The 20,858-nt window shown below is 38.9% G+C and overlaps 1 protein-coding gene across 1 annotated transcript in view; it reads right to left on the reverse strand.

Moving 5' to 3' along the window:
* LOC136866744 (tyrosine-protein phosphatase non-receptor type 13) overlaps positions 1–20,858 on the reverse strand; it is a 179,957-nt gene that overhangs the window by 118,148 nt on the left and 40,951 nt on the right. The window contains exons 2-6 of the mRNA XM_068226831.1: positions 13,852–13,967; positions 12,243–12,405; positions 4,808–4,820; positions 3,139–3,233; positions 561–775 (exon numbers count right to left, since the gene is read on the reverse strand). Coding sequence (XP_068082932.1) covers positions 561–775; positions 3,139–3,233; positions 4,808–4,820; positions 12,243–12,405; positions 13,852–13,967 — 602 coding nt within the window. The remainder of the gene's footprint in view (positions 1–560; positions 776–3,138; positions 3,234–4,807; positions 4,821–12,242; positions 12,406–13,851; positions 13,968–20,858) is intronic.

Below are 20,858 nucleotides of genomic sequence, written 5' to 3' on the forward strand. Positions count from 1 at the left end.
CTAAATACCTGAAGTAGTATGGTAATTATGGTTAGGAAGCTTTGTCCTATCTTATCTCTTACACCATGTTAAATTATATACTTACTGTATTTTATTTTGTAATCAGATTGTGAATATAGCTGCCATTGTCATTTATTTGTATTGCACCAAGAAGAGCCTTGGCTCAGGTGCCTATATTGAAATGAAAAAAAAAAAAAAATAAATAAAAAAAAATCCTAATATCTGCCTCGAGTAAATGAGATTAAATAAAAAAACTCACCCGCTTCCACCTATACAGGATGGCTATCTTCAGGAGCAGTAGGATATAAAAAATGCATACCTTGTACTCTACAGCTTTCCAGTTTTGGCATACCGAATAAGCCAGGCCAATGAAAAGAAGCTCTACATGAGCATTAATATTTTTGTTGGACATATCTGCACCAATAATTGAAACATAATAATTTCAGGAGGAGAATTATAAATCTTCCACTACTATTTACTGTACATTATATACCATTCTAAAACAAAAATATTTTATCCTATAGCATGAAATTTGATAATAATGCTACCAATCAACTAACCGCACACCACGAAGACTTGGCAGAAAAAACTTGACTCTGAGGTAGAGAGTAAAGCTGAGTGTGGGCAATGAATACTTCTTAGGATCTCCACTCCACGAGGAAGGAGCCACTTTACTGATCCGAGTCTCTGGCCGTAGGAACACAAAGTCACCTCCAAGAAGAGCTGCTAGGCCTAAGGTGAAATTTTCTGTCAGACCTTCTGTCTGAACAACAATCTGAAAACAGATTAATATTTGATATAGCTTTTCAACTTACATAGCAGCAGCATATGCAAGAGGGTTACTAGGTTTAAGCCTGCCCCACCTGGAACATTTAAACTTCTCTTTCTTTAACTGAAGAAATTATATACAGCAAATATTAAATTATTATTAATTGAATCTTATTTTTAGTTTCTCTCATTCAAAGTAACTATATAACAAGAAGTAAGAACTAAGAAGAAGAGTGCTGAAAATCTAAATATGAATTCTTGTAAATGTTTGCTGAATATGTACCAGGTTTACAGATATTAAATGATAAACATGCAATTCTTGCTTAGACTACCTGCTAAATAATTGAGGAGTTTGATGCAATAACAGCGTAAGTAGATTTATGTTATTTTGAATATTTTGAAAAACAGAAGCATGAAGTTTATGAATATTCCAAGTTGACAGAAATATTTGGAATCAAACTGAATTTTATTTTAAGACACTTAAAGGGGTCAGGAAATTTATTTCTCAAAGAATACGATTTGTCACTTAGCTAATAAGAAAGACAGATTTATTTAAAATTTTATTTTATATGCTGTTATTGCATGAAGCAAGAGTATTAGATTTTGTCATATACCAGTATTGCTCAGGGTGTTAAGGAAGCACAACAGCTCACTGTAGGGGGACAGAAGTGGCAATGTATCCCACCTGGGATCTCTAAAATATCTACCAGATTCCTAGAGAAACCCAAAAAGTGACAAATTTAAAACAAGTTCATTTATTATTCACCTTTTTTCTTCTTTGTTACAAGTAGTGCTGAGAGAGATTTGACGCTGTACTCTCCCCAACCAAGATATTAGGCTACTGACACTCCCCCCCGCCCCGCCGACAAAAAATTGGAACATTTAAAATTAGAAATATTCCTTTCTGAACAATAACTTTATTCTTCTTTTTATTAACAAAGTTATTTCCTTAAAAAAAAAAAAAGAAAAACAAGAAGCAGATCATGAAGCATATCATTTGGATTTTGATATTGCCTTACTTCCTTGTTCGAAATGCTCTGTTAATACCACATCATTGAGCAAAATCATGATGATTGATCTTCACCATGTTGCATCATCAGACTCTACAGAATCACTACACATATAGACATGACTTTCTCGTACCACTCAACATTTACAAGTTCTAAGTATTTCATTAGTGAAAGAATATCAACCTTTTTGTCTGCTTTACACCATGTTTTCTTACATCAAGTAGCTTCAAATAATTAAAACTAAGCTAAAATTCCCCTTTTAGAAGGTAAATGGCACACAGTTTGGAGTGTAGGACTGTGACCCTGATACAACACCGTTATGGTAATGAAGTCGCTCAAATTTCTGTATCGTGAATCTATTGCCTTTATCACACGGCATTCTTAGGAACATAGATTGAAGTGCTAATACTCAATCTTTTACTAACTGTGATGCCATTACTGCACTGAATGGTTCTTGATGTATCCTACTGTTCACAAATCCTTCCCTTCCACTCACTGACATATTCTCCAACCAAAGAACTGGCAGCAACTTTACTCACTGTTTGTGAAGCATACCTCAAGCAATAACAGCGTAGCGCATGGTGCTGGTTTTAGTGAGCTCGTGACCTGTAGTGGCATCCTAGCGAACTAAGACCTGGACTGGGTTATAGTAAACGGACTGAAATATTCAGAAACGGTATTAATGCAACAACAGATTAAGTCAATAACAGTGTAAGTAAACATACACTGTTATTGCATCTAATTCCTCAACTGTAATCAAAAGGTGCACCAAACCTTGCTACTGACCGTCATGAAAAAGACTTACCTACCACCTTGACAAAATTCTGTGTATGGCCTTGACGTGTGGTACATGACAAAGATATTTTAGGAACAGTTGCCAAAGATGTGTTAGGAATAGATCACAATTGGCCAACTGGACACCAGTGGGAACCGGTTATAACCTTCAGATTTCATGTCCATTAATCTACCATTGAACTAGAGTGGCTTAGGTTATTCTTGTTCTATTAGCAGGGATCTGAACCACACTCAGCTGTAGAGTGCACTAGTTGAATTGAATATTTAGCTTTCATGACTGCATTGCACTTGAAATAGACTTTTAGTTGATTATATCATTATACCAAGTGTCATGTCAAGAGTCAAAGAAATTTTAAGCACGCAACACCGGTGTCCAATTTTACCCTTAAGATATTTTTGGAATGTACTATACGTAATCAACACGACACAACCTAATAAGCAGAAAGTCTAAGTACACCATGGTTAAGAAGGTTACATATTCAAGATGAATATTAATATAACTAAAACTTCTGCATTTCCATTATTTTATACCATGTTATTCATATCATCATCATCATCTACTTACCTCAAATATTTGTCTTGCTGTGGTCACGCTTGGATCACAGGTAATTTCTATCTTTTGCCCACTTAGCAGAATGACTACCACTTTTCGCCTGTGTGCTGGCTGAAAATAGAATAACTAATAAATTATTTCATTGACACTCACTACAAGAAAGTTGGAAAGAATCACCGACATTCTACTGTCAGCTTTATGTCAACTTAAAATATATATCCATGTAAGTAGTATAAGCACAACCTTGCGGTTGGCACTACAGTAGGTTTGAACAGTAATTCTAAGTTCAGGTATTATGTATTAAGTTCATGTTTGTTCAATGCTCTGATTAATTTTATTTTATTGTTTGTGTTGCATAAATCAAATGTGCATAGAATTTCACAGTATTACAAGATTTCTATTTTGTAGGATTGTCAGATTTCAGAGAGGAGAAACAGGAACACATGAATTACACTGAAGTTTTGGTACCGGTACCACAACAAATCAACAAACTAAAAATTGCATAACTTTTGTTTAGTTACTTTCTTTACTTCCGTACTGGGGACATAACTTCAAGTGCAAGACATATTAATATATCACTCACTAGCAATAAATAAATGAATTAATATTTTTCACTTGAGTATACACTTTTCAACACATTTTGTTAGGATGTGTACTGTCTTATGAAAATCAATGTTTCATTGGAACTGAAACGAGTGTACAGCTAGCTTTCTTATTAAATCAACCGTAGATCTGTATTGTTCATTGCACCATTTAATGCTCATAATGCACAGTTTTGATGCGCTAATCAATAATGCACAACCACTGCTGTAATAATAGCAAACTGTATTTCAAACATGCAAGTTGTCATACAGTCATTTTAAAAGTCAAAGCATTTGCCATTCATTTTATGATTTGAAGCATAGATTGAACAAAATGGGAAAGTCCTGTATGTTTAAAACTGTACGTGTGGTATGACTATGAAGAACATAACGAAATTATTTCTAACAAAATGAATATTTTATAACAAACATATCTAGCCTAGGAATTATGAGAATTATGAGAACATTTTCTATCTAAAAAAAAAAATTCAACAATACATTTTAACAAGAAGCAATCTTTAATGTTCAACCTCCAAGAGAACTTGTTGATCAAATTTACTTCTTGCATCATATTTGCAACAGTTGTGTAGAAAGTACTTTAATACATATGCAAGAATGTTAACACCTTTGATGGTGGTTAATATTCATCTATAATTCATTATAACACAACAAATGTTTATAAATCCAATATGATATAAAATACTCTTGCTGTGAGTGACAGCAACTTCCAAGAAGATAACAAGATTTCCTATAATATGAAATTTTAATATTTTTATTTTCAAAATGAAAATTACAGAAGGTCTCCGTCCATCAGTTCTTGCTTTAATACAACTTAACACTATGATAATATCTTTTACTGAGCTGACAGTGAAAAAAAATTGCTTCCTTTGTAACACATACATTCATCTTCATTATAGACTTATGTCTTCCAGCATTCAAGCATTCTGAAAGCCTCTGTTAATTTACTAAATGCCGCTATAATCCTCTGCTGTAACTAGCTCTGTAGCCTCATAAGTTCTATACATCTTATTTTTAAATCGTAAGAAACCGAGTCTAACCACTGTCGTCTTGGTCACCCTCTCAGAGTCCTGCAGTGAGGCCCACTGTGCAACACTCACAAATGCACAGACTCCGGCAGTACAGCCCATGCAGTGTTGTACTCTTCTGACGCGGCTGCTTACTGGCCCACAGCACTGGTCACACAGAGCCCACCACAGTGCACCACACTACCTTGACTACTTCCTCACAATAAAGCATGTGCCGTATAAAAGGAAATGTTCACTTCATGCTTCTATTCAGATCGCTTGCTATACAAATTCCTATACACTAAAGAAAAATTTTTAAGTATGTTAAGCTCAGTTTGAAATAATATGACAGAGATCTTTCCTGCACTGAAATAATAATAATAATAATAATAATAATAATAATAATAATAATAATAATAATAATAATAATAATAATAAACAGAAACTCTAATATTCGTCTGCAATTGACATCAACTGACAATGAATCTAAATATCACTGAGCATATTCAAGGGACCTCCCTCGCATTTAACTCAACATAAAATAAAATACAAATTAACAAACATTAAAAGACCTGAACATGGCTTTTACATAGTTTATTGGTTATAGATTAATGGTGGTGTAATTACTGTGAATGAAAAGAAGAGCATAACGTTGTCTGGGTGTAGAGTAGACCACCGTGTGTTGACAATGAAGCCCAATGAACTGAAATGTCTCTCTGAAGATGAACTTGACGCTTGCATATATAGTACTTTCTTGGTGATCTGGTGATGTTTTGGATCATTTTGTCCATTTTTCCTCCAAAATATATATATATATATATACACACATAATTTTGGTTTAAAATAATATCTTTCCAGCTCATCTGTTGAAATAGGACCATCTTCAACATCAGCCCACGGAGCAAACTTCATTCATTATCTCCTCGGACTGAGTACCCTCCTGCCATTGTTTCCACCTGTTTGTACCAGGGATCATTCTTGCTACTTTCATGTCTGTTACTTATAACTTAAGAATAAGATATCCTGAGTCAACCCAGTTTTCACTACCAAAAAGCAAAGTTGGGATGAAAACAGAATGGTGTAAAGATAGTTTTATCCAGAAGCTGACTTCCTTCCTACAGAATACTGTTGATCGCAACTGTAAAATCACTGCATTAGCTTTGCTGCACCTTGATTCAGTCACACTTACTATACTACCAACACAGGGGAATGAAATGAAAATCCACAGCCTGTTTCCAGTCATTCAACTGGGTCAGGAATGGAATGAATGAAGCCCCATCTTGTGGTGAGGATAGGAATTGTGCTGGCTGCCAAAGCCTGTCACACTCCTTTGGGGCAATGATTAATGAATGAAATATGAAATGATAGTGGAGAGTGTTGCTGGAATGAAATATGACAGGGAAAACCAGAGTACCCGGAGAAAAACCTGTTCCGCCTCTGCTTTGTCCAGCTCAAATCTCACATGGAGTGACCGGGATATGAACCACGGAACCCAGTGGTGAGAGGACGAAGCGCTGCTGCTTGAGTTATGGAGTTTCTGCATTATGGGAGAATACTCAGCCTTTATACTTGAAATGGTCTACCTGTTCCAGCTTTGTATTCCCAACCTGATATTCAATTCTCTTAGGTTTCTTGCCTATTGAGATCACTTTATTTTTGGAAAGACTAATTTTCGTTTAACACTCAGTGCATCTATTTTAAAACTCTAAGATATCACAAGACTGCAGGCTTTTGGCACAATCTGCCATTTGGACTAAGTCATTGGCATAGGCCAAACTGCTTACTACTTTTTCACGTAGTTGAATCCCTCCCTCCCACTTTATACCTTTCAGAAGATGATCCATGTAAACTATGAACAACAGAGGTGATACATTACAGCCTTGTCTAACCCCTGTAAGTACTTTGAACCAACAACTCCCGCTACAACCAATTCTCACTGCAGACCAATTGACAACATAAATGCTTTTGATAGATTTTAATACACTGACTGACAGAGCAAATGCAACACCAAGGAGGAGTGGTTCGAAAGGGATGAAAGTTGGGGAAAAAACAGAGACAGCACGGACGAATAATTGATGTTTATTTCAAACCGATATGCAGGTTACACAATGCGCACGGCATCGACTCAGTAGGATGTAGGACCACCGCGAGCGGCGATGCACGCAGAAACACGTCGAGGTACAGAGTCAATAAGAGTGCGCATGGTGTCCTGAGGGATGGTTCTCCATTCTCTGTCAACCATTTGCCACAGTTGGTCGTCCGTACGAGGCTGGGGCAGAGTTTGCAAACAGCGTCCAATGAGATCCCACACGTGTTCGATTGGTGAGAGATCCGGAGAGTACGCTGGCCACGGAAGCATCTGTACACCTCGTAGAGCCTGTTGGGAGATGCGAGCAGTGTGTGGGCGGGCATTATCCTGCTGAAACAGAGCATTGGGCAGCCCCTGAAGGTACGGGAGTGCCACCGGCCGCAGCACATGCTGCACGTAGCGGTGGGCATTTAACGTGCCTTGAATACGCACTAGAGGTGACGTGGAATCATACGCAATAGCGCCCCAAACCATGATGCCGCGTTGTCTAGCGGTAGGGCGCTCCACAGTTACTGCCGGATTTGACCTTTCTCCACGCCGACGCCACACTCGTCTGCGGTGACTATCACTGACAGAACAGAAGCGTGACTCATCGGAGAACACGACGTTCCGCCATTCCCTCATCCAAGTCGCTCTAGCCCGGCACCATGCCAGGCGTGCACGTCTATGCTGTGGAGTCAATGGTAGTCTTCTGAGCGGACGCCGGCAGTGCAGGCCTCCTTCAACCAATCGACGGGAAATTGTTCTGGTCGATATTGGAACAGCCAGGGTGTCTTGCACATGCTGAAGAATGGCGGTTGACGTGGCGTGCGGGGCTGCCACCGCTTGGCGGCGGATGCGCCGATCCTCGCGTGCTGACGTCACTCGGGCTGCGCCTGGACCCCTCGCACGTGCCACATGTCCCTGCGCCAACCATCTTCGCCACAGGCGCTGCACCGTGGACACATCCCTATGGGTATCGGCTGCGATTTGACAAAGCGACCAACCTGCCCTTCTTAGCCCGATCACCATACCCCTCGTAAAGTCGTCTGTCTGCTGGAAATGCCTCCGTTGACGGCGGCCTGGCATTCTTAGCTATACACGTGTCCTGTGGCACACGACAACACGTTCTACAATGACTGTCGGCTGAGAAATCACGGTACGAAGTGGGCCATTCGCCAACGCCGTGTCCCATTTATCGTTCGCTACGTGCGCAGCACAGCGGCGCATTTCACATCATGAGCATACCTCAGTGACGTCAGTCTACCCTGCAATTGGCATAAAGTTCTGACCACTCCTTCTTGGTGTTGCATTTGCTCTGTCAGTCAGTGTAAAATGTAAACTCTGTCATTGTTTATGGATTGTTAGTGGGTGCAAGAGGTACCATACCAGGGATGATGGTTGAGTTGTGAAAGAGTTTTGCCCTCAAGGTAAGCTACCTAGCCACGATTGCTGAGGTGACTGTGCATGGGTCTGTGCTTCCTTTAAGGAACCCACTGAGTCTCAGTTTCAGGAATAAAGTATTATATATATATATATATATATATATATATATATATATGTGTGGTATCCCTTAATCCCATAGTCCCCCAGTATGGTTAACATTTTTTCTCTCGGTACTCTGTTGTATGACTTCACTAGATCTACAAAACATAAACATGAACATTACTTGGAACATACTGAAAATCTGAACCTGACAGCCTCTCTGTGGTCTGAAACCACACTGGTTGTCATCCAACTTACTCTCAACCCCTGGTCTCACCCTCCCTTCCAAAATGCCAGTGAACCCCTTGCCTGGTATACTGATTAATGAGATATTGTACCTGGGTAGTTGTTGCAATCCTTCCTGTTCTCTTGCTTACAGATAGTTGCAATTACTGCTTTCATCCGATCAGAAGTTACCTTTCTAACATTCCATGCTAATCTTATTACTCTATGAAGCCATTTCATCCCTGCCTTCCCACTGTATTCCACCATTTCAAGGCTAATTTCATGTATCCCTGCTGCTTTATGAAAATGGAGTTTATGTACCATCCTTTCCACTTCCTCAAGCCTATTTCACCAGTATCATTGTCATCCTCCCTATGAACCCAGTTGTTCATGTTTTATACAAGAAGCACAATGTACATAACACAACTTAAAAGTTTATTTTCTCTTTTGGTAAAATACACAAAAATAAAGGAACTTGAGGATTGCTTCTTATTGAGGAGCACACACTAAACAATACCGTGAACAAGTTTGCTGTCTGAACAAGACGTATTTACATTTATACAACTTGGGTCCTATATGTACAATTGTGTCTATACTGACGATGTAGAGTGTCACTAATATGTGAAAGTCTCTGATAGATGATGGCTATCTAAGGTTTGGGAAGTCTGGCTTGAACGTAATGAAGTTCATTCTAGCAGAATGCTAAATGGTGTAGGCTCAGTTACAAGGAAGGCGGGAATCTTGAGGCAGTAGTTAGTCCGGAGGTGAGACCTCTCGATCAGAGTTCAGTCCGCCTATTCAGTCCACATTTTCAAGAGGGGTACCTCCGTGTCTGACTTACGGTGTAGAGCTGATCGCTGGACACAGCTGACTGCCTACAGAGGCAGAATTGACACTCCAATTTATACTGGCTGCCTGATGTCACAAGTTATGAGTCAGCGCTCTAGCTGGACACGCTCGTACATTCCAGGTGTTTCAAAACATGAGTGGGTTGTCTAGCTGCAAGGTGGAGGACAATACAACAGTTCACATCACCAAAATGATTTCCTTTAAACTTAAAAAGATTATCAAAGTATTCCTTCCACCTGTCTAGTGATTCTCTGGGACTATTATGAGTTCACTTGATTTACCCAAAACAGTATAAAATTCCTTTTTTCCTCCCTTTCTAAGATTGTTTATTACTGCCCATAAAGGTTTCCCTGCCACTTGACCTAGCCTTTCTAGATTATTACCAAAATCTTCCCACGACTTCTTTTTGGATTCAACAACTATTTGTTTTGCTCTGTTTCTTTTACCTACATACAATTCCCTGTTTGCATCAGTCCTTATTTGGAGTAATTTCTGATACACCTTCCTTTTAAGTTTACAGCCTGCCCTCATGCCATCATTCCATCAAGATATTGCCTTTTTTCTCATCTTTACACACAGTTGTTCCCAGGCATTCCCTAGCTGCTTTTACTACAGCATCCCTGTATGCCACCCATTCTCTTTCTATCTTCTGAACCTGCTTATTTTCTATTGTTTGGAACTTTTCACTAACCATACACATGTACTTCTGTCTAATTTCCTATATCTGGAGATTTTATACCCTGATTTGTCTGTGGACAGATTTCACCCTCTCTATCCTAGGCCCAGAGATACAGTATTTAGATCACTACAGATCAGACAGTGGTCTGTATCATTAAAAAATCCCTAGAATACCTGCACCTGTCTAACAGATTTCTGGATTCAAAGTCTGTCATGATATAGTTTATTATGGATCTGGTGCCTCTTACTCTCCCATGTGTAGCGGTGAGTAGCCTATCCTCGAAGAATATATGAATAACTGCTAATTCTTTACTAGCACAGACATCCAGTAAACATTCCTATTAGCTTTCATATCTTCCCCATATTTACCCATCACCTTTTTGTATTCTTCAGTTCCATTTCCAATTCTCGCATTGAAATCATCCTTTAGCACTATACCATCCTCGTTATTGACCCTGACAATAATGTCTCTCAGTGCTTCATAACACTTGTCAACTTCATCCTCGTCAGGACCCCCACGTGGTGAATACAATGAGAAAATGTTCATCCTAATTCCTCCAACAGATAAATATACCCACATCTTTCGCTCATTTACGTGCCTAACAGAAATTTACGTTGTGTGCAATGGTGTTCTTGATTAATTTTCCTACCCCATGTGGCTTAAGACCGGCTTGATAGCCATGCCGAAAAATCAGCAACAAACACAAACACACTGTGGGTTTCAGCCGGTGTCACCTTACCGTACTTGCTATGGCACGATCCTGTCAGCTTGGAACTCGTGTTTTAAATTCCTTTAATGGCAAATGTTTTATTTCTTCGATTGATGCTCTCAAGCCCATTTGAAATCAACCAAAAAGTTATATAATTGGCTAATTTCAGCAGGTGATAAAATGAAAATGGCATGAGATATTGAATTTTTTTCAAATGATTTATCAGTATGACCTACTTTCTAATGCTCATATACCTGGTTCATGTTGTTTCCAACCACCCTGTATAAAAGAGATTGTAAAGCTGTTCCTAGAGACAGCTTTTCTAGGTCATTGATCTCAACATATGGCCCTAGTTGCTGCTGTGCATCAATCTTATATGTGCTTGGTAAAGGTTTTCTCTGCTACCTGTGAAGTTAGTCCCAAGTGACTACATCAGTTTTCAAATTCCAGCTGATCATTGTCAGAAGTGAAGATGTCTGTCTTGAATAGGTTTCCTCCTCTTCTAAATTTCATGACCTTAGTTTTTGCTGTGATTATCTCTAATCCATTCCTTTGTGACCATTTGTAAAGCCTGTCTAATCCACCCAGAAGAGCTAATTTATCCTGTGAAAAGCTTATTATATCATCCATGTATAGCAGTATTTCTATTCCTTCCAAGATGATCAAGAGGACAAATTGGGGCAAATATTCATTTATAGGAAGGGGAGTTAGGGATTGGAATAACTTACCAAGGGAGATGTTCAATAAATTTCCAATTTCTTTGAAATCTTTTAAAAAGAGGCTAGGAAAAAACACATAGGGAATCTGCCACCTGGGCGACTGCCCTAAATGCAGATCAGTATTGATTGATCGATCTCCTGTACTACATCGTGAGTCAGAAGATTAAATAATACTGGGCTCGAAGGGTCACTTTGAAGCATGCTTTCATTTGAACTATGATGCCAGACTGATGCACTTCATCACTAATAGTCAGCAGGTTGAAGCTTAGCACTTTCTCTAACGGTTGTAGCACGGGATTTTCATGCCCCAGAGTTGCACTGAGTTTTCCGACCAGTATATTCCTGTCAACTCCAATCACTTTGGCACAGTCTACGAAGGTTGTGTGCATGTATTCCTCTTCTGTACTTAGTGTGTCCCATATGATTGTGAGCACCCTATCAATGGGCTGTGTCATGGATCTTCCAGGTATGAAACCATATTGCTCATGAAGCATTTACAGTACATCAAAATCTGTGTTAATATGCAGTTCAAAATAATCTTTGAGAATATCTCAAAAGGTGTGCATTCCAGTTCAGTTCCACAGTATGCATTTGGTGTACCTCTTAGGCCTTTACCCAACTACAGATCAAAATACTAGGTAGAAACTAGAACAGCAACAAACTGGAATTTCAATATTTTCTTAGTTTATAGGTTCATCATATATACTATAGTTTGCATATACTCTGCAAGCAGATTTATTTCGGGTTTTATGTTCCCAGCTAAGCCTTACCTTAACAGTTCCAAGGTGCAATAATCGGCATGGTTGAGATGCTCGCACAATGAATTCAGGCCCAATGCAAGTATTGGGGCACCGGTATTTGTCAGGTGGTGCTCCAGGTCTATACAGCCTAGAGGGTGCTCGTTGTACTGGATGTCTTCTTTCACTACGCTCCTTAGAACTGAACAAATGCATGAAAATTAGAATATTTTGATTAATTTCAAAACAGTGTCAAACATAACAGACAGAACATTTCATCTCTGAATATCAAAAGAAACAAAAGAAGAAGCAATATAGATTAATTAAAAGACAACAAAGATTTAGAAAAGGATAATATTCTAACATCAAAATGCAATCATACTTTGAGGATATTAGCAGATCATTAGGAAATGGGAGTTCAAGGTAGTACCATGGTATTATATATCGCTAAAACATTTTAGGTCACACCACATGATATTGTACTCCAAAAACTAGCTTCAGCAGAAAAAGTAAGGTGGGTAAATATATGGTTTTATAGAAGCCCTATAGGATAATTGTCACCTTTTTGTATGGCATTTATCAGGGTTTTTCCCCAATTTGGTTTAAGTCGCACCTATACAGACAGATTGTATAGGGATTATGGAATAGGAAATGGCTAGGAGTGGGAAAGAAGTGACTGTGGTGATAGGGCTGACTGGGAAGGAAGTATCTATGGTCTTAATTAAGGTGGTGGTATTGGGAAATGATAGATAAACTTTTCTTCAGGGCTACCTAATTAAGGTATAGCCCCAGCATTTTGCCTAGTGTGGAAAACCATGGAAAATCATCTTCAGGGCTACCAACAGTGGGGTTCACACCCACTATCTACTGAATGGAAGCCTGCAGCTACGCAAGACCTGAACTGAGTAGCCAACTCGCTCGATTAAGCACAAATGGTTATTTGATTAAAAGATATAAATAAACAGATGCAAATCTTCTTCGTGGCTTTCTGTCCAATTTCTCTGGGATGGGTACTCTGAGTGGATTTGACCCAGTTTTACAGTGAAGTGCCCTTCCCGACACCAACCCTGTGAGAAAGGGCGTATTCACAATTGCATGTTTCTCTGGTGGTTAGTAGTGTGGTATATTGTGTGTGAATAAAGAGGTGTGTATTACTGTAAGATGAACACAAACACCCAGACACAGAGAAATTAACCAGATGCAGTTAAAGTTCCCAGTCTGGCCAGGAATTCAACACAGGGCCCTCTAAACTAAAGACCACTATGCTGACTAGGAGATGGACATATAAACAAATTTTGTCTCATAAAAAAGAGAAGAATAAAAATAAAGTAAGTTCAAATAGTCTTACATGCTACATTTTAAGATAAACATGACAAATTCATAGAAAAATACTTTCATAAGGTACAATGTAAATCTATACATGATACATGCTCATAATAACTTCAGTTTAGTTTAAATAAATAAATAAATAAATAAATAAATAAATAAATAAATAAATCATCACAGAGGAAGAGGGCTCGTGAAAATATAAGTCAGTGGAGGAATTTATTAAAATGGAGCTTTCATTTAGGAGGCCTATTTACAAAAACATACAAATAAATGCATTTTATGATGAGGACATTTTTTCTATTCAATAAACTAAACTTACCTCTTGGGAAATGTAGAAGCAACACTACTGACACCAGAAGTCATCTTCAGAGTATCATTGCCATATATGAGAGGTTTGGATGATGAGTTTACTGGATCTTTTTGCTTGATGTTATTCTAAAAAACATATAAGAAATATACAGTTAATATATGAAATAAATATCTGATAATTTTTTTAAACAATTATCTTGAATTTCAAAATGAGGTAAACAGTCACTGTATAGGATATACTGCAGAACCAATATCAATATATACAACATCTGCAAAGTTATGTAACGTGCTCTGGATACAAACTATTCTTAAATTCCCACATTTCACAACAATTATGTCTCAGATTCTTCAACCAAATAAATTCTTTGAAGCATTTATTACATATACAGGGTAGTAAAGGATGAATATATTCACATTAAATAGTCTTGCATGCTACATTTTAACATAGTATAAAAAAATGATAAATTCTTGAAAAATACTCTCATAAGGTACAATGTAACTTAAATCTACATGATACATGCCCATACTAACTTCAATTCAATTTTAGGGAAAAGTTAAATAAATCAATCAATCAATCAATCAATCAATCAATCAATCAATCAATCAATCAATCAATCAGATATGCATTTAGGGTTGTCACAAAGGTGGCAAGTGACCTATCAGTTGTTTACCTAGCCTTTTCTTAAATGATTTCAAAGAACTTGGAAATTTACTGAACATTCCCACTGATAATTATTCCAATCCCTAATTCCTCTTCCTATAAATTAATATTTGCCCCAATTTGTCCTCTTGAATTCCAACTTCATCCTTATACCTTTTCTACCTTTAAAAGCTCCACTAAGGCTTATTGTCTATTAATGACAATCCACATCATGTCTCCACTGACAGCTTGGAACATGCTGCTTAATCAAGCAGCTTATCTCCTCACTCCAAAGTCTTGCCAGCAAAAAAGTTGCAACATTTTCATAACACCACTCTTTTGTTGGAAATCACCCAGAACAAAAAGTGCTGTTTTCCTTTGGATCGTTTCCATTTCTCGTATTATGGTAAGTAATTCTGGTGTGAGTCCCATTCACTGGAACTATACTCTACTTGGAGTCTTACCAGAAACTTAAACAGCCAGTCCTTCATCCTTACTGCCATCCCTATATAACCTCATAACCATATGAAAAGATCTGTAAACTTCATTTTCAACATCGATAATGTAATCAACCAAATGTAAATCTTTCCTTAGCTATATTAACACCTAGCTAGTTACAGTAATCCCCATGAGGTACGTACTATCACCCCCATCAACACAGTAATTAAAACTGTGAGACTTCCCTCAATTTTTTTTTTTACAAACAGCTTCACGTTGCACCAACGCAGATAGGTCTTATGACTATGATTGGACAGGAAAGGGCTAGGAGTGGGAAGGAAACGGCCATGGCCCTAATTAAGGCACAATCCCATATTTGCCTGGTGTGGAAATGGGAAACCACGGGAAACCATCTTCAGAGCTGACGATAGAGGGGTTCAAACGCACTATCTCCCGAATAGTGGATCCTGGCCGCATCAAGCGACTGCAGCTATCGAGCTCTGTGACTTTCCGTCTTGGTGAAACTTACAACCTGACTTTTCATCCGATTTCACAACATTGTCAAGGTCGTCCTGCAGTAGCCCACAATCCTGTAACAAATATTGTACGCCTATAACATCATCTGCAAAAATCCTTATCTGTGATTCCAGTTCTTTACTCATGTCATTTATATATATTATATAGCAAGAAAACATAAAGGTCCAATAATTATGCCTTGCAAAATTTATCTGAGTCCTCATTTCTAGAAATTTACCCACCCATTCAACCACTCTTTCGTCTAGTCCAATAACCCTCATTTTTGTCAGCAGTATCCCATGATCTACTCCATCAAAGGCCTTGGATAGGTCAGTAGTGATAAAGTCCTTTTGACCTCCTAAATCTAAAATATCTGCTATATCTTGCTGGAACCCTAGAAACTGAACATCGCTGGAATAACCTCCCCTAAACCCGAACTGCTTTCTATCAAACTAGTTAGTAATTCTGCAAATGTGTCTAATGTGATCAGAAAGAATGCTTTCTCAGTGCTTACAAGCAACACATATCAAGCTGACTGGCCTTTAATTTTCCACTTTTTGTTCATCACTCGTTCTATTGTACATGGGCATAAGATAAAAAGTCATATCTGTACAGGCCTTTTACCCTTGAGTTTTCTTTAACCTACACCATGGCATGTCGAGATGATAAGATGACCTGGCACCATAGGTATGCATGGTGTTCCGACATCCTGGCAAATCATATCTTTAATCTTTAATAAACTGCAAAAGTTATGTTTACCACCAATTTAGTGCAATGTACTATAGTATCATTGCGCTACGACCACATCATGGTTAGGGGTCTGAATGGGGTTAGAAATTAACTTATTATTTGATAGGGTAGATCAGGGCCTCTCAGGGTCCATGCGCCTCGTGCATGCACTGTGCACGGTGCAAAAGACGACTTCGCTTGGTTGCCCAGAGCGCAGACCCGCACTCCTCGATTTGGAGCAATAGCGCTGTCTCTTTATTTCCCCACGCCTGTTTCGCTCGCTCCCTCTGTCTCCCTCTTTCTCACTTGCTCCGTAGCGCTCCAAATCCGAGCCGAGTTGAGCCTGCTTGGCCGAGCAGCCCAGAGACGAAGCGTTGGTCCGAGCCGAGCCCAGTGGAACCGATGCACATTGCGCGGAGCTCTTGCGCCTCGATTTGCACGCGTGAGATTTTGGACGTTTGAGAGCCCCTGGGGTAGATTATAAGAGACTACTAGCAAAAATGAGTGCAACTGGACTTGACAAAATAATGACTGAATGGGTGGCTATGTTTCTAGAAAACAGAACTCAGAGCATTAGAATAGGCGAAGCTTTATCTGTCCCTGTAATAATTAAGAGGGGAATTCGGAAGTATTATTGGTCCTTTAATATTTCTTATATATCAATGATATGTGCTTCCCGGCCAGGTCAGGGATTTATCTCTCGACCTGAGGGCTGGTTCGAGATCCACTCAGCCTACGTGATTAGAATTGAGGAGCTATCTGACGGTGAGATGACGGCCACGGTCTCGAAAGCCCAGAATAACGTCCAAGAGAATGCGTCGTGCTGACCACACGGCCCATCGTAATCTGCAGGCCTTCGGGCTGAGCAGCGGTCGCTGGGCAGGCCAAAGTCCTTTCAAGGGCGTTAAGTGTCGTGGGGCGGGGGGATCAATGATATGTGTAAAGAAGTGGAATAAGAGATAAGGCTTTTTGCAGATGATGTTATTCTGTACAGAGTAATGAACAAGTTACAAGATTGTGAGCAACTCCAAAATGACCTCAAAAATGTTGTGAGATGGACAGTAGGCAATGGTATGACGATAATCTGGGTTAAAAGTTAGGTTGTGAGTTTCACAAATACGAAAAGTCCTCTCAGTTTTAATTACTGTGTTAATGGGGTGAAAGTTCCTTTTGGGGATCATTGTTAAGTACCTAGGTCTTAATATAAGGAAAGATCTTCATTAGGGTAATCACATGAATATGATTGTAAATAAAGGGTACAGATCTCTGCACATGGTTATGAGGGTATTTAGGGGTCGTAGTAAAGATGTAAAGGAGACGGCATATAAGTCTCTGGTAAGACCTCGACTAGAGTATGGTTCCAGTGTATCGGACCCTCACCAGGATTACTTGATTCAAGAACTGGAAACAATCCAAAGAAAAGCAGCTCGATTTGTTCTGGGTGATTTCCGACAAAAGAGTAGCGTTACAAAAATGATGCAAAGTTTGGGCTGGAAAGACTTGGGAGAAAGGAGACGAGCTGCTCGACTAAATGGTATGTTCTGAGCTGTCATTGCACTCTGTCAGTTGAGAGATGGCGTGGAATTACATCAGTAGACGAATAAATTTGAGTGGTGTCTTTAAAAGTTGGAAAGATCACAATATGAAGATAAAGTTGGAATTTGAGAGGAAAAATTGGGGCAAATAATTCGTTTATGGGAAGGCGAGTCAGAGATTGGAATAATTTACCAAGGGAGTTGTTCAATAAATTTCCATTTTCTTTGCAATCATTTAAGAAAAGGCTACGAAAACAACAGATAGGGAATCTGCCACCTGGGCGACTGCCCTAAATGCAGATCAGTAGTGACTGATTGATTGAAATTACCAGCATTTCACCCTAATGTGGCAGCGAGCTCTACAGTTGGACTGCCACACATTTCCAAGTGCTCCGTTGAGACACCACTGCAAGCTTCCCGTGTAGGACAATACAGTGACAGTGCGTTGGGGAAGGGATGTACCTCCATTTGTAAAAATGCCTGCCTTTGCTTTTGTTCGTTTATGTGTTTATTTTTTACTTTTAAGTGAAGTTTTACGTGCCTGTTGATATCGTGATCAAAGCCACAGTTTCTTCAATGTTACCTTGAATCAGAACCACAGGAACGCAACTTTTCATTTCATTTCGCATTGTTTTGGCCCGGATTCGAATCACCGCTCTGGTGGGAAGCCAGCGACAATGTAACGAGGCTATCAGGCTCGAGGTTGTTAGTGACAAAAGGAATACCTCTGCTAACTTTGCTATATACAATCATTCTGCACGGGATCATCCCAATACATCGGTCGATGCTACAGACACACATTTGAAAGAATGATAAGAATCAGTTCACGAAGAGCGAGCGCATTTTCCGCTGTTTATGTCTACCTTTTCCGATCTACCGATGTGGAGGAACATACTATCATTATTCTCTGCTCAGTTCTGACGGATTAAATGAGTGCCAAGTACACCATGTTGCAGCAGACAGAATTATAAGCCACGATGTGACCAACTAATGCTTAATGATAAACAAAATTATGGCTAATATAACTTCGTAAAATGGTAATAGTATCTTTATTCTTATACAGAGTACACAACAGATGCACGGCAAAGGTCCGTGCGCTTTCAAAATCTACAAATATCTGATCTTCAGCCACCAAGCAAATTCAGCACATACTTACGGTCAGTTGCACGTCATTGATGCAACGCTTGATAACATTCTACGATACTAGAATGCCAAGAAGTCACTGGCATCTAACAATCTACAAACATTTTCGATGTAGTTGCCATTAATCCTTATAAACGTCACATCATAAGAAAGCCAGAGAAATATTGGCAAACACAGCAGGCAGGCAAACGGTAGATTTTTGTTGGTCATTTTGGAATTGCTGAGATCGATTCAAATCGTAACTTATTCTGAGATATGCCGTATAACCTTGTTCACAGGACAATTCTCAATAACGTTCCAATGTGTTAGGATACTGCCCAGACACTCGTTTCAAAATATTTCGTTGTTCTATGGCTCATTCAATGTTAATACAACAGTATTGCTGTTATGGACCTACAAGGAGTGAAAACACCCCCTCTGAGACACCCATAATTCCTCGTGATTAAGGGATATTATACTGTACTTTGTAATGTATTATGAAAGACAGATAAAAAGGATGAGACATTTTTGCCCGTCAGTTATTAAAATAACTACATAACATTTTATTTTACATAAATAGATTCGTAGGGAGGAAGCATAATGGCATGAACAGCCATCGCTTCGTTGCCTTCCTTCATTTTCCTTCTTCTGTGGAAGGAAGCCTTTCGCAGTCCCTCACTCTGTGAACCGCCGGCAGCTCACTTCTGTAGTGAAGTCATCTACAGTATTTATTTGTTGCGTGCGTGTTTTTAGCCTTTAGATCAGTGCGCAGTTATCTTGTGCTGAGTGAGAGTTGGTTGTATATTGCATAGTATTTGTGAGTTCTGTTATTTTCATACTGTACAGAAGTTGTTACTGAAAATTTCGGTGTTGTGATGTGCAGCGATACGTCATGGCATAACTTGTATTGAAAAAAAATAATTGCCGTGTGTTTTATTTGTGCTTGGTTATTGTTATTTAGCTGTTCTTTCTTCTTAAGCGCATTTTAATTTTACCACTTTTTTACGACTGAATTTAATTTTTACTATTGCTTTTGTGAGCGATATGACAGCACAGTAGTAGGCCTACCCCGCGTTTCCTTTGGAAATTTATTAAATGCAATTAAATGCATCCCTAACCCCTTGAGCCCATAGAAAATATTATTTTTCTATTTTCTGCCCCAATTTACCTTACCTTTCAATGCTGAGATTTTATGTGCCGTAGTTTACCTCTGATTCTGTACAAACCAAAAACACCCCATGCAAACACCCCGTTCCCTTTAGTGCATAAAAAGAATTTGCAGCATAGTTTCTTCCGCTTTTTATCTTGAACTTAAATGCTGAATTTTACAAATTTATATGCTGCCGTTTTCCCGTGATGATGTTGAGCAGAGCCGTTCGATATGGCAACCCTGTTGTCATAAGAACAATACTGTTTACTTAACATGGAATGAACTATAGGGCCAGGAACTTTAAATACAGCACTAGCAGCACAGGCCATTAGTATATAGTATAATACTTACTATACAACATTTTGATTTTTTAAAGTATACGCTGAATGAATGGCTATTCAAGATGCACCTTTTATCCAGATCTTAAGTTTTATGGATGTCGGAAATTATCAGTCTTACTAAATATGGGAGAAGTCTTGCGCTCTGAAGTGAATGCTGGTCTTTGCTGGTCAAGAATGTCTATCACGTTAAACTCAACCTTTGGTTTACAAGGCCCTAAATGAGTCCAAGTCCTATCAGAACGATTGGTACACAGTTAAAGGGTCTGCAAATATTACGACGTCGCGTGGTCAAAGTAACGTCTACCACAGATATGATGCTCATTATTCACAAACTGGTTCGCCGTTTCTCATACTAGATAGTTGTTTAATTGTATTTATGAGACTGGGTGAAGCCATCAGACCATGATTAAAATCCTTGGATGAGTCGAAAATTGAACTGACGGTTTCTGGTCTACTCAATATCGCAGGGTTACCCGGTTAAAACGTATTGCAGCTCTAACCAAACACCTATAAATACTGAAACCAAGTAGATTCTGACAGTGTTTA

This window comes from Anabrus simplex, chromosome 3, assembly GCF_040414725.1.
Source record: "Anabrus simplex isolate iqAnaSimp1 chromosome 3, ASM4041472v1, whole genome shotgun sequence".
NCBI lineage: Eukaryota > Metazoa > Arthropoda > Insecta > Orthoptera > Tettigoniidae > Anabrus > Anabrus simplex.